Raw genomic sequence first — 20,631 nt, forward strand, 5'->3', positions numbered from 1 at the left:
AGAGTTAGGTTTTCTGCATGTTCCTTTTTATAGGCTTGACGAATTATTCGTGATGCAGTACAGAAGGAGACAGGATTGTGTTGTGTTTGCAGAATTTGAGTGTCTCTTTTAGCAAGTGAATCTACTTTTTCATTACCCATGATGCTGCAGTGAGATGGGAATCCATTGAAAGGCGACAGTTTTATTGTGTTCATGGATACATTTTAACAATATTCTGCATTCTGTTATGTCCTTTGTGGTAACAGTATTCAAGATATTTGTTATAGACTGTACTGCTGCTTTAGAATCAAAGAGAATAACAACATTATTAAATTCTGAAATTCTACATGTTAATTGGTTAAGGGCAATAAGTAAAGCTCGAATTTCACCATCAAAAACAGACTGAATGTAACCAAGTGATGAATAGTGAATAAAAAGGACGCAGTGAAGACCTACTCCTACACAGCCATTGCTGCCAGTTTTAGACCCATCTGTATATACATGTAGCCAATTAATACAAGGAAATCGTTCTGCATTATACCAGTGTCTAAACATAGCCCTTAACACTCTTAAAAATATGCTAGGAAAGTAGATTCAGTTATGGCAGCTGTGTGGGGACAAACAAGGGGACTATGTAGAAATGTGAAATTTGTAAGAAATCATAAATTTAATATAATTTTTATGTCCTATTTTTGAACTGCACTTCGTATACCTTGCCTGTACCAGCTCATGACCTGTTCATGTAGCCATGTCTTCACTGTATGAATCATACCCTTGTCGTCTTCAAACTTCATATTGCTCTACGTATTGAGCTGAAAACCCGGTGCTGGAGAGAATTTTTCTTCAGTCTACCCATCCCTCCTCTGACAAACTAGCAAAAGTAACAAATTAGCGACCCTGCACTTAAGGTCTATATTGCACTATTAAATAGCATCGGAACTGGAATCCGATGTGGCTTAGTGAATAAAGCATCAGCATGTAGAGCTGAAAACCCGGGTTCGAGTCCCGGTGCCAGAGAGAATTTTTCTCCAGTCTACCCATCCCTCCTCTGGCAAATTAGAGAAAGTAACAAATTAGCGACCCTGCACTTAAGGTCTACATTGCACTATTAAATAGCATCGGAACTGGAATCCGATGTAGCTTAGTAGATAAAACGTCAGCATGTAGAGCTGAAAACCTGGGTCCGAGTCCTGGTGCCAGAGAGAATTTTTCTCCAGTCTACCCATCCCTCCTCTGGCAAACTAGCAAAAGTAACAAATTAGCGACCCTGCACTTAAGGTCTATATTGCACTATTAAATAGCATCGGAACTGGAATCCGATGTGGCTTAGTAGATAAAGCATCAGCACGTAGAGCTGAAAACCTGGGTCTGAGTCCCGGTGCCAGAGAGAATTTTTCTCCAGTCTACCCATCCATCATAATATGGTAACGCAGAATTCCTGCACGGAAATATTATATATACTTCGGTATATCATAGTAATATGATACGTGTAAGTAATCACTTCGTGATTCAAGACGGCACTTATTCCATCGGACCCCGACCACTTAGTCACTCGCAATGAGTGCACCTCTGTACATAGTGTGTTGGACATTGTGCCACTGTCATATTCTGTGACACAGTACATGAGAGTAGGTCACCAAAGGGAAACTGAGAGGTAGAACTTAAACTGAGAAGGATTCAATCCGACATCGGAACTAGAATCCGGTGTGGCTTAGTGGATAAAGCGTCAGCATATAGAGCTGAAAACCCAGGTTCGAGTCCAGTGCCAGAGAGAATTTTTCTTCGTTCTACCATCCTTCATAATATCAAAATTAGTCAATCAGGTAGCATAACACCAAAATTTATAATGTTAACACAGTGAAATCAATATTTATCTATTGAAATAACTCGACAGTACATCAGTAATGATTATTATTCATGTATTATCCATTTTGTTATATGGTATATTCAGAAATGCCACAAAAATACCATTGGAAGATTGCATACAGTCAGCAGGCCATAGCTTGAAGACTACTTTTCTAAATATTTCTTGAGCTGCTATGAATAATTTTATTATATTTTTTTAAATTGTAGATTTGTTTTCAGGTGGAAAATCTGATTACGAAGCAGGAAACATCTTTTTGCCTGTTTCACTGTCAGAAATTACTGTAGCTTCCTCCATTATGGACCTGACATCGAAGCTGAAAGACAGTGCTATTGTTTCTGCGATTCCACTACCAAAGCTGAGCACAAGAATCAACATCTTTGGTTCTGAATATGAATGCACGAACAGCCAGATCAGTTATGAAACCTCGAACCCTGTGGTCACAGCAGATGAAGCAACTGAGTTACCACCTGTGGTTACCATACCTGCTGAGGAATTGGTATGTTTTATTTTAAACAGTAATTGTGGAGCTCCACTCCACTATCGATTTTCTTTTCTGGAAACTTTCAATTTTTACCCCCTTTTCAAAAGAACATAGAAAAAAAAAGTAGCAATATAACCTAATCTGACCTAACCTAACCTAAATTTCGACTTAGGCATCAATCTGACAATCTTTCTTACCTTAATAGTTCGCAGATTGGTACATAAGTCGAAATTTAGGTTAGGTTAGGTCATCGTGCTACTTTTTCTAAGTTCTTTTGAAAAGGAGGTAAAAATTGGAGGTTTTCAGAAAAAAATCTAAAATCGATGATGGAGTGGATCTCCACAATTTACTGTAAATTTACATCTACCTTTAGTATAGATAGTATTAAACTTTTTCGGGATGCAGAATTGTCTTGTATTTTGTGGATTTGCGTTTAACATCCTTATTCTTGAACTTAAAACATGTAATTGCTAAGATATTGATAGCTCTCATCTATGAACATATCTTACCAATTGGCAATACTGCCATTTTGCGAGAACAGTGCCACTAGCAGTCGTAGTAATAACTATGCCAGTATTGAAAGACTTCTGTTTTCCTGGATAAACTCTTTATGGACAAACAAAAAGAATAGGTTATCTGTAGAAGCTGTAAAAGCTATGCTCATTGTTAAAGTATTTTTCAATAAGAACTTTGTGGAATTTATTAACTTGGTACAACATAATCACACTTTATTTGAGAAATTACATTTATGTAAGAAGTATATCACGGGAAAGATCAATGATTTAGTATTGTTTAAAGTTCAGTTTTAAGATTGCTGTGCACTATATCTGCTTTAACTGATATTCGTAATTTGTTTTAATATATGTAATGCAGCTTAGAACTTGACTAATGGCCGTGAAATAATAACAGTGATAAATAATAAAAAAGAAAAAGTCAGTAAGAAAAGGTGTAAAATTTGATTAGTTTATTGAAACCGAAAGATCTCTTTTTATTATTATTTATTTATTTTCATAAAATATATGAACCCTACTTAAAGTGTTTAATTAATAATTAAACTATTTAAAATACTCTTAAACCATAAACTTGACAGGAATATTATGCAGAATTGAGCCGTTCAGAGCAGAAGTGGTGTAAGTCAAGAATGGGTAATGAGGGTTAAAGTAAACATTCTGTAAAATACAGCGCAAAGTAGCAATTAATATTCAATTTATTTAAACTATTAGTAGTCAGTGAATTGTATTGTATTTATTAACATTCCATGGTATTCATACATTGCTTACAGCTAGAATATGGAACAAGTCAAAAAAACTTAATACTATTATAAAATCTTAATTCATAGTCACAGTCTAGATGAAATATATACAGATGAGATTTACAATATAGTCTACTAGTACAACACAAAGTTTAGTATCAATTTCATGAAGTGTTATTGAATGTCATGAATTCACCTACAGAATAGAAGGCGTTAGAAATTAGGTACTTCTTCAATTTGGCTCTAAATAATTTTATGTTTTGAGTTTCATTTTTATATCGATAGGGAGGCTGTTAAAAATTTTTACTGCCATATAACGCACTCCTTTTTGATAGCACGATAGACTTGCCGATGGAGTATGAAAGTCATTTTTTTGACGTGTATTTATGCTATGAACTGTTGAATTAGTTACAAAGTTTTCATGATTACATACGAGGAAGATTATTAATGAAAAGATATACTGACAAGCCTTGGGCATTATTTGTAGTTTTTTTAAAATAGTCCTACACGATTCCCTAGATTTGGCACCTACTATTATTCTAATTACTCTTTTTTTGTAATAGAAATATATTGTTACTATCTGTGGAATTTCCCCAGAATATTATTCCCAAACTCATTACCGAGTGGAAGTAGCAAGAAGTAGCAAGAAGGACATATTAATTGCTACTTGCGCTGTATTTTACAGAATTTTTTATTTAAACCTCATTACCCAATTTTGACTTTTGCTCTGAACGGCTCAATTATTTGTTGAACCTAACAACTCTAATACAAAGACGTTTATAAAATGTGTTTAAAAGATGGTAGGATAAAAAATGATCATCTAAAATAATTATTTCTGGGAAATCTAAGTACAAAGGAACAAAATGATAGAGAACTTTTCCATTCATAATGTGCTCAAGATTCGTCCCTTAAAAGGATTGTCATTGAATACCTTTCACCCTGTATGTTTGGGAAGCTTTGAAAATATTCTGCATTAAAGTAACATACAGTTATATAATTCACTGAAGGTTATTACAGCTAAAATTGAGCGAAGATTATTGAAGCTAAGTTGTATTTAAAATTACTTTGTAATTATTACTGACAAACCATTTCTTTTTTTATGCTTGCAGACGGATTTGAACATTGGGAAGATTGTTAGTCCTGGAGTGGATTGTGTGAACACAACAGACGGTAACAAGGTGTACAAGGAAGTGTACAACATATCACAACGAAGTAACACTGGGAGCAGGAGGAGTTCTACATTGTCTTGTGATAATTTAAGAGCGGAAATTCTTGAACGAATTGGGGGACAGCAATATGAAGATGTTGTGTTCAAACCGAAACACAGAAAGAGAAGAAACAAGAAAAAACAAAAGAAGTCTTTGATATCAGGAACCGAGTCTGGTTCTGATACTATGAGCACAAATAGCGTTCGTTCAGCATCAGATGGCGAAGACCCCTCGAGCAGTGAGAGACTGGATATCAGCAGTGACTGGAGTGTGTCAACAAAACAGAGCGAGGGCTCAAATAATATGCAGCTGGACAAGAGATCTTCATCAGAAGAAACCCTGGTGAGGTTGAGTGACTGTATAAGCAGTGATATTGTGACACTTTCTGGTGACGTCTGCAGTGAGCGTGATGGAACCCCTTCTGTGCTAGACGAAGTGAAGACAGTTAAGGAAAAGAGACCAAGTGATCTTTCTATAGGCGAGGAGATCTTGGTGCCATCTGAAATACAACCGGACCTCAGAAGTCCCGCCTCTATAGAGCGTGATGTCGCCAATAAGGAACGAATTCTAGCTAAAGTTCTTAAGTTGGACACGTTGTGTGATGGGGACTCCGTTTTAAATGGAGTTAATTCCTGTGATATAAATAAAATAGAAGCCAAAGAATTGATTCCTACAAAAACAAATATGAAATATGTAACATCACATAGTTGTATTTTATCCGAAGAATTAACACACGATATTAAAGTTCGCGACCAGAAGACAGATGATTGGGAGAATCAGTGCGCAGTGCAAGACGAAGAAGATTCAGTTTCACAGCACAGTGACAACATGCCAGATTCCCAGGACGAGAAACTGGCCTCGTACAGCAGTATTCTTAGTTATGGACCGCCGTCTGGAAGCAGCGCTCCCCCCAGTAACCACGCCTCGTTAGAGATCTTCAGCTCACCAGATTCTAAAACTGAATCCAGTTGTGACAGTGGACTGTATGAGGCCATTGAGAGGGCCGACAGGTGGATGCAGTATAAAGTGCCAGACGCAATCGTGAATATATCGGTGTGTAAATATTACGTGTGCTGCGTCGACTCCAAAGATGTTGTGTATTACAGTGCATTGAACGGGCTCAGCTTGAAATGGCAGAAGCTGGATTATAAAGCAAGACAGATTGCAGTTTCGCCAAATGGAACTTTGGTGTGGAAGCTGCATAAATCCACAGCATATGCTCTGGAAAATCCTTCAACAAAAGGACCTTTCGGTAGGAGGTGGAAACAAGCCGTTAGGAACGTTCAGTGGATATCTCTTGCTGATAACATGGCATGGCTGATATCAGACGGCTGTGTTTTCGTTCATAAGCAGCTGACTGCAGAATACCCTTGCAGTTCGAGTACTCCTGTGTATTGCAATGAACCTGTAACTCGTATATGTTGCTTCCAAGGTGCCACCATTGCCCTCACCTGCACAGGCGAGGTCCTGTATCGTTCTGGTGCCTCTCATATTGTACCTGAAGGCAAGAAATGGAAGAAGCTCAGCATTCCGTATCCTGTGGTGATCGACATAGCTTTGGGTTGCCAGAACACAGCGTGGATCGTGGATCAGAAGAATGTCATACACTTCTCTTGCAATTTTGCCGATCCCAATGCTCAGTGGTGGCAGGTTAGTAGTAGCATTTCTCAAACTACCTACGGCATATTTAGCATCTGAATAATTTCGAGGGAAAAATTGTTCCGGGGCCAGGTATCGAACCCGGGACCTTTGGTTTAATGTACCAGTGCTCTACCAACTGAGCTACCCTGGAACTCTACCCGACAATTTTTCCCTCTATATCCACAGACCTCAAAGTGGTTGATTTGCATAATACACGTCACTGTTCGTTAACAGAAAACCACAATTTAAGTCACACAGAGTTAGTGTGCACTCGAAGTTGGTTGTTTGACGGTTGTCAGCCCACTTTGAGGTCTGTGAATATAGAGGGAAAAATTGGATCGGTGTCTGGTAGAGTTCCCGGGTAGCTCAATTGGTGGAGCGTTGGTACATTAAACCAAAGGTCCCGGATTCGATACCTGGCCCCGGAACAATTTTTCCCTCAAAATTATTCAAATCAACTTTACAGGGAGTTATACCTGAAAGGTTTATTTGCATAATACACGTCACTGTTCGTTAACAGAAAACCACAATTTAAGTCACACAGAGTTAGTGTGCACTCAACGTTGGTTACTTGACGGTTGTCAGCCCATTTTGAGGTCTCTGGATATAGAGGGAAAAATTGGATCAGTGTCAGGTAGAGTTCCCAGGTAGCTCAATTGGTAGAGTGTTGGTACGTTAAACCGAAGGTCCCAGGTTCGATACCTGGCCCCGGAACAATTTTTCCCTCGAAATTATTCAAATCAACTTTACAGGGATTTATACGTGAAAGCTTGGTTTGCATATTTAGCATCTATTTGAACAGTGCATTACAATTAGAGATAACTAGTTTTCGCGAAATACGGTTTTTTAGTTAATAAAAGGAACAGTTTTATGTTTCATGCCCTGCTAGACAAAAATATCGCAAGTTTAAACTCACAAAATTTTTCCTTTTTAGTTAGAATTTATTGGAAGTTCAAGACAAATTTTCATTTTATTTTCTTCACGAAATTTTAATTTAAAGGGCCCAAAAGATATATTTATTGAATTCACATAAACATGTGTGGAAATTAATACAGTTAGTTTTGGTGAAGCTGTCCACTGTACTGTTTGCAGACATGGTAGGATTGAAGTTAGTTGCATTTATGATTTTGATGTAATTAGGTAGTGGAATTTTCTTAAAAGTATGTATGTACTAGACGTCTGCACAGGCTCTGGTCAAGTCCGCAGGCCTAGGCCTGGTCTAGCCTGTCGGCCAGGCTCAGGTTGAAATTCACTTATGTTTGTTGGGTTCGGGCCTTAAAGGAATGCAAATCTCCCCCCCCCCCCCCCCAAGAAATTTTGTACTGTTAAAAAACAATACGAAGATACTAATGCATGCACTATTAGATGTCCATCCAACACCCATCCAGAACAGTAGACTACTGTTGTAAGTTGTTGTTTAATTCGTATTTCGTAACAGCACTTATCTCGTCCCTACTCTGTCATAGACACAGAGCATTCATTGATTATTTGTTTTACCTGGGAGATGCGATATTACTGTTTCTCGTGCTCCTATTGAAGTGATAATTTCTGTTCCTGTCCCCTGTTACCCCTGGCCTCTGATTTATCTGGTGGTGTGCTGACAGTAGCAAAAGAGAAGGACTATTTTATTTCTATTCACAATAGATCATCGATTATGGACCAGCTGCTGTTCAGATATTCGATTGTGCATGAAATATTTTCTATCTGTGATGAACAGATCTGTTTGTATGTATACACCGAATCTGTGCTACTGTTCCAGGTTTTAATCAGTGATTACATCTTCCAGCAGACTACACCCTTACAGCAATTCCGCAATAAACTTACTGAGAATCTTTATATCCGCCAACAAGCAAGCACTATGATAGCTGCAGGCGAAGACACGGTGTGGATAGCAGACAAGAGTGCTACCAGTGTGCACATGAACAAGACCGAATTCACAGGTGATTACAAACTTTACGTTGTAGAATTTTGTGGTGCTGTTCATAAAAGGTTGCGTTATTTTACAGGATCCCACTCAGTGCTCTGCTTCTAACAACTGCAGCTTATTATGCTCATTCTAATACAGAACCATCATTTTATCCGGGCTTGCTTTCAGCAGTGTCATGGCTGCAGGCATACACTGTTCACCTCCTGGCACTCCATTCCCTGTGTGGTTGGCTGACTGACACACACACGTTCTTATGCATTAAGATAGGCTTAAATTGGAGGAACAGACAAAAATAACTTAGTATCATTGTTTTGAAAATTAAAATTGTGAATATACCTAGAATTTATAAAACAGTTAAAATCCCGGTTCTTCTATATGGCTGTGAAACTTGGACTCTCACTCTGAGAGAGGAACATAGGTTAAGGGTGTTTGAGAATAAGGTGCTTAGGAAAATATTTGGGGCTAAGCGGGATGAAGTTACAGGAGAATGGAGAAAGTTACACAACACAGAACTGACGCATTGTATTCTTCACCTGACATAATTAGGAACTTGAAATCCAGACGTTTGAGATGGGCAGGGCATGTAGCACGTATGGGCGAATCCAGAAATGCATATAGAGTGTTAGTTGGGAGACCGGAGGGAAAAAGACCTTTAGGGAGGCCGAGACTTATATGGGAGGATAATATTAAAATGGATTTGAGGGAGGTGGGGTATGATGATAGAGACTGGCTTAATCTTGCACAGGATAGGGACCGATGGCGGGCTTATGTGAGGGCGGCAATGAACCTTCGGGTTCCTTAAAAGCCATTTGTAAGTAAGTAAGTGAATATACCTAACATTGCTTACCTTTCAAAGAAAGCTGCTGGAATTGTTCTCCTTGTGCTTCGAGACAGATGTTACAGCACCGTAACAAATTTTTATTCACACATTGCAACTCTACTTGAGAAATGAGGGGTTCAGGAGTAAAACATGGTAAGTGACATTTTAATGTTTTGAAGTTATTAGATAGGTAAACATTTTATACATGCAATAGTTTGTATAGTTACCAGGAAAGTAAAATCTGTATACTTCTGCCATCTGTTGAGATGTTGGAAAAGTAACTACTGCATTAGACGCAAAATGTAAGATACCATATTATATGCTACATATCTCATTTTTGACCAAAATGTCGGTTATCGAGTCCCTCAAATGTTGACTGCTTCTTTGCATATGTTATTTTTCAGTTTATCTATAATGCATTTCACGGATAGTGAGAATTGCCTCTCCAGATTTTTTTTAAACCAGTGGTAGGTCAGTTTTGCAGGAGGGTGAGACGACTACCGAACAATTCAAAAGAAACTTCATAGTCCTGGTAGAACACTTGTGTATGTATAATTTTATTTTATATTAATATTAATTTGTTATATTAACGAGTGAAAACAATATCACCACATAGTCTTTCTCAATGCATTACTGTCGAAATTATTTATATTAGTTTTAGAATAATCCTGTACCATTTTTTCGTCGGACTTTTCAATTCGCCTATTTGCTTCTCAAGAATTCTACTCAATTTTCTCTAATTCCAGTTGTGTTAATAGTTCTTTCATACACTTTTGTTTCATTTGTATTCAATTTTAGGTTATACTGTGCTACGAGGGAGATCCAGGAAATAACGACCGTTCGCGCATACCCGCCGCGCAGCTGACTCCCCTTCCTTGTTTGAAGGTCAACTGACTTCATTAACATGTGTTCTCATAATGTTGTGAGTACTGGTTGCAACAAGTCGCCATTGTGCATTTTGTGTTACTTCAAAATGAACTACGTGATTGATAATCCCGCCGACTGTGAGGTGAGGAGTGTGATTTGACTTTTGAATTCCCGACATTTGAATCCTGCAGAAATTTACCGGCAATTGAAAGAAATGTATGGTGATACTGTAATGAATGAAAGAAATGTGAGAAAATGGTGCGAAATGTTCAACAATGGGCGAACAAATGTCCACGATGAAACTCGACCCGGACGCCCATCACTAATCACAGAAGACCTGAAGACTAAATTGAATGACAGAATCTTGCAAGACAGGCGCACATCACTCGACGAATTGCATATTGCCTTTCCTGACATTTCTCGTTCTTTGCTTGGTGAAATTGTGTCGCAACATCTTGGCTACCACAAAATCTGTGCCCGCCCGCACACTGCTGCTTCAACTCGAGAATTGCTGGATCAATTCGGTTGGGAAATCTTTGATCATCCGCCCTATAGTCCAGACCTTGCTCCTAGCGATTTTCACCTTTTCACTAAACTGAAAGACTTTCTGGGTGGCACGCGTTTTGGAAGTGATGAAGAGTTGAAGAAGACAGTGAACACCTGGCTTAATGAACTGGCGGCAGAGGAGTATAACACGAGAATTCTAAAGCTAGTGAACAGATGCGACAAATGTTTAAATGTAGGTGGTGATTATGTAGAGAAGTAAAGGAAGCTTCAGTTATGCAACAGACTTTGTTTTTTCAAATAAATATATATTTTTTTAATTATTACAACAAAACGGTCGTTATTTCCTGGATCCCCCTCGTACATTTTTTATTAATTTCATATGTTACGCACTTTACATTATTACTGCTTGTAGTTCACACCTGTGGAGTAACGGTCAGTGCGTCTGGTCGCGAAACCAGGTGGCCCGGGTTCGAATCCCGGTCGGGGCAAGTTACCTGGTTGAGATTTTTTCCAGGGTTTTCCCTCAACCCAATACGAGCAAATGCTAGGTAACTTTCGATGCTGGACCCCGGACTCATTTCACCGGCATTATCACCTTCATTTCATTGAGACGCTAAATAACCTGAGATATTGATGCAGCGTCGTAAAATAATCCAATAAAAAAATACTGCTTGTAAGCGTTCAGTATATTGATGCTCTCGAAGTTGTACAATTGATCTTTTTCAGTATTACATTGAATGTCCGATGTCGAAACCAGCTGTGATTATCACGTGGGATGTCAGGTAGTTACAGTATGATTTTTTCTCGTAAAATTTTTTCCTCACATATAATATGCACCCTGGATTTTAATCCAAAAATTCTGGGAAAAAGTTCGTCTGTTACGCGAGTAAATACAGTATATTTGAAATCCATTTAGATTGAAAGTGGAATATTTATTCTACATGGTAACCATTCTGCCATACACAATGACAAACATGCTGTGCGAGATAACTTTCCTGTACATCCCGTGGCATCATATTTGGAGGATTCAGCATTACTGCGAGAAAAAAAGTCACTTTCAGGAAACTTCATCTGTAATCATCATGTGTTATTAAAAGACCCATAAAACAATTTGGTAGCAAGAAAGAATAGTGAAAAAGATAATGTGAGAGTAGAATACACATAGGTTCCTATCTTCATTTGCTTCATGATATTATTAATGTATGAACAGGTCATCAGTGGACTAAATCGGTCATGAAGCATCATATGCCATCCTTAAAGTGGCAGAAAATCAGTGCAGAGGGAATATATGAAGATAAAGGACAACTTTGGTTGTTGTCAACAGCAGGGGATGTGTTTTCATCGTGCCCCAATTCATTTGATGTTCATGTAAGTACTTGTCATTTATTTTTTATGAACGAATTGTAAATTAAGATGCACTTTTAGCCGAACTGCTAGAGCACCAGCTTTCTAGGCTGGAGATCGGGTTCGATTCCTGGTAGGTTCATATGAAATTTGTGGTGTACAACACTGTTCACCATGATGAGTACAATCATCATTGACATAACCATTAAGTCCACATCTGTGGAGTAACGGTCAGCGCGTCTGGCCGCGAAACCAGGTGGCCCGGGTTCGAATTCTGGTCGGGGCAGGTTACCTGATTGAGGTTTTTCCAGGGTTTTCCCTCAACCCAATACGAGCAAATGCTGGGTAACTTTCGGTGCTGGACCCCAGACTCATTTCTCCGGCATTATCACCTTCATATCATTCAGATGCTAAATAACCTAGATGTTGATACAGCATCGTAAAATAACCCAATAAAAAAAATAACCATTAACACAACCACTATAAATGGTGGAAGGACTGCCAACAGTGAACTTAATATATGGAAGGATTGGAGTGCAACCAAGTGTTATGATACATTGTTATTACAAACTTACAGGCCTACTGTTACTAGGAATAATAACTCAATTTTTTGAGTAGACTAAGCCTCAGAAGCCTCTTAAGAGCTTCGCAAGGAATCTTTTATCATACCAATGATTATCTCACACAAAGAATTCGCCATGAAATCTAATTCTATCAAGATTTTATGTACAAATTTTGTTCCAAACAATAAATCCACTTGTAATGTTATATATAACTTCGAATATAATATATAATTTACTTCTTTGTCATCTTATCTACCTGTAAAATACATACAACTTCAAATACAATATATAATTTACTTATTTGTCTCTTTCAGTCACCTCTAATATTACATACAGCTTCGAATATAATATTTTCAGCAGCACAATAAATTCTTTCCTTACATTTTGTGTACCTTCCTATATATCCTTGTTATTTTTTCCTTTTATCTAATCTATTAGTCCTTACTATTTTATAGTATCGTTTTACTGTTTTGTGTGACTCTAATATTATTATTTTCCATTAAGTTTGTAATTTATCATTTTATTTCGAAAAGTTTAATTATTCATTTGTAGGAAATGATTTTTCTGTTTGTTTCTATATTCATTTACATGATCCTGAAGTTATGTGGTTTACATCTGGGGATTGTCTGTATTTCTTTTGCTGTTTCATCTGTTTTTTTTTTTTTAATTTAATTTAATTTCGTTGTAAGTTCTGGTTAAAAATTATGTGTACAATGCATAACACCTATTTTTTTCTTACGTTTTATTTATAGTTGCTGTAACTTCAGTCATTTCATGACTGTCAACTGTCTATTCAGAGTGGTACACTTGTTACTGATGCATTGAATTAATATCGATATTATGATATGTATAGATATGTTGTTTTTCGATTTGCACCTGTGTCTTACAAAACTGTATCCTGATTGTCATCAGGGTTTGCCTCTGCCAGATGATTCTCCCGTGGTATGTCTGGCAGCTGCTGTTGATACTGTGTGGTTACTCACTGCCAAAGGAAAGATATACATACGACAAGGTGTTTCTGATATATTTGTAGATGGTGCAACTTGGAAGGAACTCAGCTTGGTACAACTTGGTAATTTAATACATAGATATTTTATCAGTGGACTGATATATAGAACAGTTAGTAGACTTTGGGGCCATCAGACTCCATTATGTGCCTGTGCTGTACCTCATGTTGCAACTGAGAAAAGAAAGCCAACATCACTGCTAATAAGAGTGCACATTGTAATTTTCTTTTGTTACTGAAATCAGCTGATAATAAAGAGCACTAACCTGTGTTATAAGAATTGTTGAAAATGATGTCCTTCAACAGCAACACATTCTCAAGAACTGTGTAGAAAATTCCCATTAACATGCATAAGTTCATTGATTAAAACAACTTCTTGACTGATATTTTATTAAAAACATAAAATTACTTAGTCATACGTTAAAAAGTGTTAAAATTTTAAAAAAGGTATATACCTTTGACAGACGGCATTATCTCATTCAGATGCTAGATAACCATAATAGTTGATAAAGCGTCATAAAATAACCAATTAAAAAATAATACATTTTTGTGTGCTTATGTTTTCAGATGGAATTCATCTTTCTCATGTGTCCTGTGGATGCGATGTGGTGTGGGCATGCGATGACCAGGGTGAAGTGTACATGGCTGTTGGATCTCCCCATTCATTTGCAGGCTCTACATTCTGTCCTGTTTGGATACCTGTTGATGACAAACTGCCGCAAAAGATTAGTTGTCATCAACAGACAACAAGAAAGAATACATTCACCAAGGTAACAAAACAGTTAAAATATAATATATTGCATATACACACAATTGTAATCAATAATTATTTATTTATATTTATTTTTATATTATTTATTTATTTATTTTTATATTTATTTGTTTATTTATTTATCTATCTATTTATTGATTTATTTTATGCTCGACCATGCCGAAATGTAGTAATTATACACCTGGTAGCAGCCCTTTAATGGACCTCATTAAAGTACACCTATTCACTAAAGTTCAGGTGTTCCGCCAATCAGAAAGCACCATATGAAAGCGCAAGTATCGATTTCACCAATTGCACAATAAATAACCCACATTTGAAATAAAGTCAGTTCTGTTACTATAATAATTAGCGTTAATTGTAAATAATATTCAAATAAATTCAATTTGTCATTTCGTTTTTCAATGTATAATTCAATTTCAAGGTTATATCTTCTTTTACTCTAGATTATATCAAGGTCGTCGACATCTGTTTCTCGGAAAAAAATCAATATTTTCGCGTCTGCGCACATCTCACAATTTACGAGGTAGGCTATTGCACAAGGTCAATTCCGCTCCTCACTTAGATAACAATAACATGAATACTTATGAAAATTATGAAACTCGCTTGCGCTCGTTTCATAAACATACTCGCGTCTTAATTACTACCATTATAGGCTCGTTGCATAATGTACTATATTCTGGATAACAACCATTGGCCAATAAAAGTCCAGCACAGTGATACAGTTAATACAATAAAATAAACAACTATGGTACGATGATGATGATGATGATGATAATAGTAATTAGGGTTATCATATTCTGAAATTTGAAAATGCTGACACATTTCTCACCAACGAACTCTTTGTACCATCTTCGTCATTTATGTCATTTCTGTAGCTTGTGCATATTTATCACTAGATCTAATTTTCTTTAACAATTCCTTGTTACTATACAAATAGCCAAACATGCGTTTGCATGTAAAATCAGTCAATCTTCTTAATGTATCCAGCTAATTTGCTAACAACATAAGGTCCACTATAGTCGATGAGAAATGAGGGGCATGTAAAATGTCGGAAATTAAATTTCACTGAAACAAGTGTTTCAAAGAATCGATTGTAAGTCTAATCCATGGAATTTAATAACTTGCTTCATAAGTTCACTGCTATTTACAATTAACAAAATGAAGGATTATCTGGATAAACAGCATTTACAAATTTAACAATCACTTACACTGCAGTATGCTTCTCACAGCAATATGAGGCCAAACGAAACAAAAATGAACAAAGAAGACTTCAGTATGAAAAACGCGGACAAATTAGAGGATTTCCAAACATGTATGTTGATGACTAATTTCATTTTCAAAAAGCAGACATGTCCATATAAATGCTGAGATATGGTAACCCTAATAATAATGATAATAACAAGAACAACAATAATAATATATAAAGCTGCAGGTGCATTTTCTTGCTGATCTGAAGCTTCACTCAGACAGACATGGGTTCCTGCTTGGGCTGATTACCTGATTGGTTTTTTTTTTCAAGGTTTTCCCCAACTGTAAGGTGAATTCTTGGGCCTCATCTCACTATCATCAATTCTATCAATGCTAAATAAGCTAGTACAGTAGAACATGGTTATAGCGACCTCGTTTTGTGCGACACCTCGCCTATAACGTCAAATATTCTGTGGTCCCAACTAATTCCCCAAAAGACATATGCTTTTCTACCTTGCTTAATATGACAAACGTATATGCGTCTACTCGCATATAACGTCATTTTCAACCTCAGTTTGGAATACAATTTTCTAAGAACCAAAGTATTTTAAGAAATATTTTGCTGAAATCTGGCAAATCCTTTACAGTTCCCTTCTATCACAGACCTCTGGAATGCAGGCAGATTCCCCATCCCATTGTAACCTGCCCGAATTCATGGAGTATTAATGGTACTTGCATGCGGTCAGTTTCGACAGGAAGTTCTCACTAAGTGCACGCATTTTAACGCAGTATGGCCACTAAAAGAAGTGAGTGACACTTTAGAAGCCATTAGAATTGTGAACATTTCTATGAAGCTAGGAGAAGGAGCAGTGAAATTGCAACTGAAATAATGAACATAGAAAGTAATTTAGAAAGTGTATATGGGGCAAGTAGGAGACAACAGAGTAAAATGACTGATTACTTTCATTCCTCAGTAAAGAAGTTTGGTGAGTACTGAACAAACTGTTTTAATACAGAATACTGTACTTATAATTGTACGTGTATTTTATTGTGTTCATGGTATGCTTAAAAGTGAATACATAAATCTAAAATAAGCCTAATTTTGTTTATTATTTTTCATTTTCCACCTCACTAGACTGATAATATGAATCTTGGTTACTACAACACTTGTTTATAACAACATAATTTTCAAGGTCCCTTGGATGTCATTATAACCAAATTCAACTGTAGTTGAACACCATAATTAAATTACAAACTAAAATAATGATAATGATAATAATCGGACACACCTATTTTTTCTTCAGTTATTTATGCTGTACCACTAATATTTTATGGCAGTTTATATCGTTTACACTCCATATTTTAAGTGATTAAAAGAGAAAAAATAATATGAATAATTTATTCGCTTCAGGTTTTTGTGGGACCACAGACGTACATGGTATGGGCTTTGGATAGTAAGAAAAATGTATATGTACGGGAAGGTATCTTCAATGACTACCTGCTTGGAACAGGCTGGGTTTTGGTGTCTGGAATTGAAGCTGTTGATCTCAGTATTAGGTAAGTGCACAATTTGAGCTCAGTGTGTGGTTTGTATTACTTACCATACAGAACCTCCACATCTTAAATGAGTCAGGATTGAGTTATATGCCTGTATCTTACCTTTCCAGTGGCACAGCTGTGTGGGCACTCTCTCCTGAGGGTTGTGTTTATCGCCGCTACGGCATCACAGATACCAATTTTATTGGAGACTATTGGAAGAGAATACCTGGCTTGCTTACAGCTGTGACAGGTAATTTAAACATGTTGGGTCGATTTCTAAAACACGGACGAAATCGTGGTTTCAAACCTCGGCTTTTAAACCGCGATCAAGGTCTGAATCCTTATGCGATTTCTAAAACGAAGTCGAGACGCTGCTTGAGAAGAAACCGAGGTTCGTGCGTTTTATATATGGCAATGCAGCTGAGAATCGATTTTTATTCTTGTAAACCAGACGTCTCAATAGGGCCTTCTCAGAGCACTTCCTCCTCTTTTTTTCAATGTAAGAGTGGAACAAGATGCAGTAGCAGTTCGTGTATCTCCGGATGATGTCATTGACCGCGACGTTTGAATAGACATCTGCAACCGCTACGATGTAACAGTCGGTCATTGTGTCCATCTCCGAGGAAAGAATGTTCTTATTACCGCAAATGTATGAAGAAATAAAAACTTTCATAGGGGAAGCGAAATTGTGGGAGACGCAAGTTTCAGTGGGTAACTGTTATCACTTAATTGATCTAAAATTGTTACCTGATTTGAATCAAGACCAGTGTAACAAATATAATGAAATACTCAAGGACTTGAGAAAAGAATTTCAGATCAGATTTAAGATTTGAATAGTTCTAATTTAAAAAAAATTGCTTGTGAATTTCTAAGATGTTTAGGTTATTTTTAATTATTGAAAACATTACGAAATATATTATTTAACTATTATTGTAATTAATATATTAATATTAGAGTAACGTAAGAATAATTACTTTAACAACCAACAAGTTTAATTGTAATTTTATTATTATTATTATTTAATTGAGTTTTATTTTATTAAATATAGTATAAACTTAAAAAAAAGAGCGATACCAAAAACCTTTACTAGAAATGAAATATTGTTATTGTTTGGTCAACTGTCCGAAGACAGGTCTGAACCTCACAAGTGATACCAACAAGGCACCACTTATGAGTCAACTAGGCCAGGAAATAATGGAGTAAGGTGGCCAGTTCCTTGTGCTTAAATAATTACGTAACATGTATGGTTCTTCATGCTTCAGATGTCTTGTTTTTACTCATTGATAGTATATAATTAGAAAATAAATGTATTATTATTATTATTATTATTATTATTGTTGTTGTTGTTGTTGAAAACTACTTAAGAAATTCCTTCCGAAAACAACCGTCTATTGTGACAGTACAACTCAAAAGTGCAGCTTTGAGGCATTTCTCCCGCGACAGTTACAACTTAGCTCGCTCATGCTTGTAACATTAATCAGCGATCGGCTATCTTCGGGTATTGCGCTTATCTCTTCAGCTGACTATGTTGTCTATACTCGCTCTCTGCGACAGCTTTTATGCGTTGGCCTTGAGACGCCTGCTGTAAACAGTCGATATTAGAAATAAATGAACATCGGGATTAATATTTTTATTGAATTGCAGTAAGTTACGTTCTTTTGTTCTCAGTTAAGGTATTGTTATATTTAGGGAATATATGTGCGTTTAAAATACAGTACTAGCATTACTTATTATTCAACAGGAAAGGGATTTTTAGGTACCAGAATGATATTACTAAAATAATTAGCACAAGTCGAGCGTTTATGTCGTAGTTTATCGTTTGTTCATAACTACTACCAACATTAACAACCTGAAAACCTGGTTCTAAGGAATTAATAACCTAAATATTAACTGGATTAAAATTTCAATTGAAACTAAAACGTAGTATGGTTCTGTTTTCACATTATATTAGGCTAGTACTACGTGGAAAGCCCCAGTAGCATAAAACTTAAAATAAGAATCTTATCTTAAAAGTATTTATTTCAGTCACTGACTTCACAGCATATGTTTAAGGTGCTACACCTTTACATTACATATTTAAAAGACATATGAACGTTTTCGTTGGTCTACGCCAACATCATCAGATACGAAGTACATTTCAGCAATATCAATGTTCTCTACATAATATCTACAAATACAAAACATACTTAGTGGCATGCAAAATGAGACATATTACCGACAAAATCAAATATACATCATTAATCAACATCAAACAACCCAACGTATAATACATTGGCATTTATAAAACCATATAAACTTGAAAAAAATATTCAAATAATTACGTGACACAAACCATGATACATACGTTTCTGAATGGTGGAAATATATATATTATTGTGAAACAGAAATAAAATATAATAAATGTAATTATTGTAAATTTTGCAACTCTTCACATTCATAATTTTTATCTTAGTTTTATATTTTATTATTTTTACCACTTTTAAATCATGTCATTTTATTATCTCATATGTGAAGACTTGCATTTATATATATATATGTAAATCAATTTTTGTAATCTATACATGTATTTTAAGTAAGTGACAATCAAGGCAGTCATATAGAATGTCAATGTGTATCACAGCAATGTTGGTTTTTTAATATGTCTCATTTTGCATGCCACTAAGTATGTTTTGTATTTGTAGATATTATGTAGAGAGCATTGATATTGCTGAAATGTACCTCGTATCTGATGATGTTGGCGTAGACCAACGAAAACGTTCATACGTCTTTTAAATATGTAATGTAAAGGTGTAGCACCTTAAACATATGCTGTGAAGTCAGTGACTGAAATAAATACTTTTAAGATACAATATAGACTTCTCTGAAAATTAAAAATGAATTGCAAAATATTAAAATAAGAAGACAAAATCACCTTTGCTTCATATTCTTGTAGGCCCATAACATTTTCGAGTATTAAATGAAATGTCCAAAAATACTGTAAAGACTAAGAATTAAGATATATCGTCCTATAGGCATAAAGGTATAGGTAATTAATATAAACTATTATATCTTACTTCCCTGAAAGCAACAAGAGGGTGTAAAAAAATTGTCAACCCGTCGCCTCTTGCATTTCGTTGCAGATTATTATTTAGCATTCTTGTTAAATTTTGCGTTGATTTCTTCGAAAATCGAAATATTCGTCAGAAATTATCGTCGTTATATAGTTACAAAGGATTATTCCTGTCTCTCATCACTCTAATCCGGAGATTTAATCCAGTTGATCTACTACCTCCATCTTGTATACATGAAACTATGATTTTAAACCTGCGCCAGCCGTGGTCTCGGCTTCAGACCATGGTTTCGAGCCTGGCTCAGAAAAATGAAAGAGACCTCGTTTTATAAATCCAAATGCGGTTTAAAGCCATGGTCGTGGTCTAGACCTCGTTTTAGAAATTGACCCATAATGTTGTAATTTTGTAGTCATTAAAAAAATACCCAATATTTTATGTGCAGTAAAACAGTGACAGCTCGTGGCTAATATTGTGGGCTAATTACCCTGGACATTTCCTTTCCTTGTGCACAAATATGCCTGCGCTTCAATTGACATTATTAGTATAGAGATACACTCTACAGTAAATTCTTTGAGAGTCTGTTTCAAGAATACATTCATGTATGATTGGGTTTGTTTCAG

The 20,631-nt window shown here is 36.1% G+C and overlaps 1 protein-coding gene and 1 non-coding gene across 9 annotated transcripts in view; one reads left to right on the plus strand and one right to left on the minus strand.

Annotated features, from left to right (window-relative positions):
• The window catches only part of LOC138711177 (tectonin beta-propeller repeat-containing protein 2), an 84,206-nt gene that overhangs the window by 44,470 nt on the left and 19,105 nt on the right, over positions 1 to 20,631 (plus strand). For all 8 annotated transcript variants that reach the window (XR_011335354.1, XR_011335356.1, XR_011335355.1 and 5 more), the window contains exons 8-15: positions 2,065 to 2,342; positions 4,689 to 6,437; positions 8,188 to 8,368; positions 11,760 to 11,917; positions 13,369 to 13,528; positions 14,030 to 14,232; positions 16,834 to 16,979; positions 17,090 to 17,211. Coding sequence is in view for 5 of the 8 variants with exons in the window: in XM_069842538.1 (XP_069698639.1) it covers positions 2,065 to 2,342; positions 4,689 to 6,437; positions 8,188 to 8,368; positions 11,760 to 11,917; positions 13,369 to 13,528; positions 14,030 to 14,232; positions 16,834 to 16,979; positions 17,090 to 17,211 (2,997 nt within the window). In the remaining 3 variants the exon portion in view is untranslated. The remainder of the gene's footprint in view (positions 1 to 2,064; positions 2,343 to 4,688; positions 6,438 to 8,187; positions 8,369 to 11,759; positions 11,918 to 13,368; positions 13,529 to 14,029; positions 14,233 to 16,833; positions 16,980 to 17,089; positions 17,212 to 20,631) is intronic.
• On the minus strand, positions 6,507 to 6,579 carry TRNAN-AUU (transfer RNA asparagine (anticodon AUU)). Its single transcript has one exon. It is a non-coding gene; the product is annotated as a tRNA-Asn (tRNA).

The sequence above is a fragment of the Periplaneta americana genome, chromosome 12 (assembly GCF_040183065.1).
Source record: "Periplaneta americana isolate PAMFEO1 chromosome 12, P.americana_PAMFEO1_priV1, whole genome shotgun sequence".
NCBI classification, from domain to species: domain Eukaryota; kingdom Metazoa; phylum Arthropoda; class Insecta; order Blattodea; family Blattidae; genus Periplaneta; species Periplaneta americana.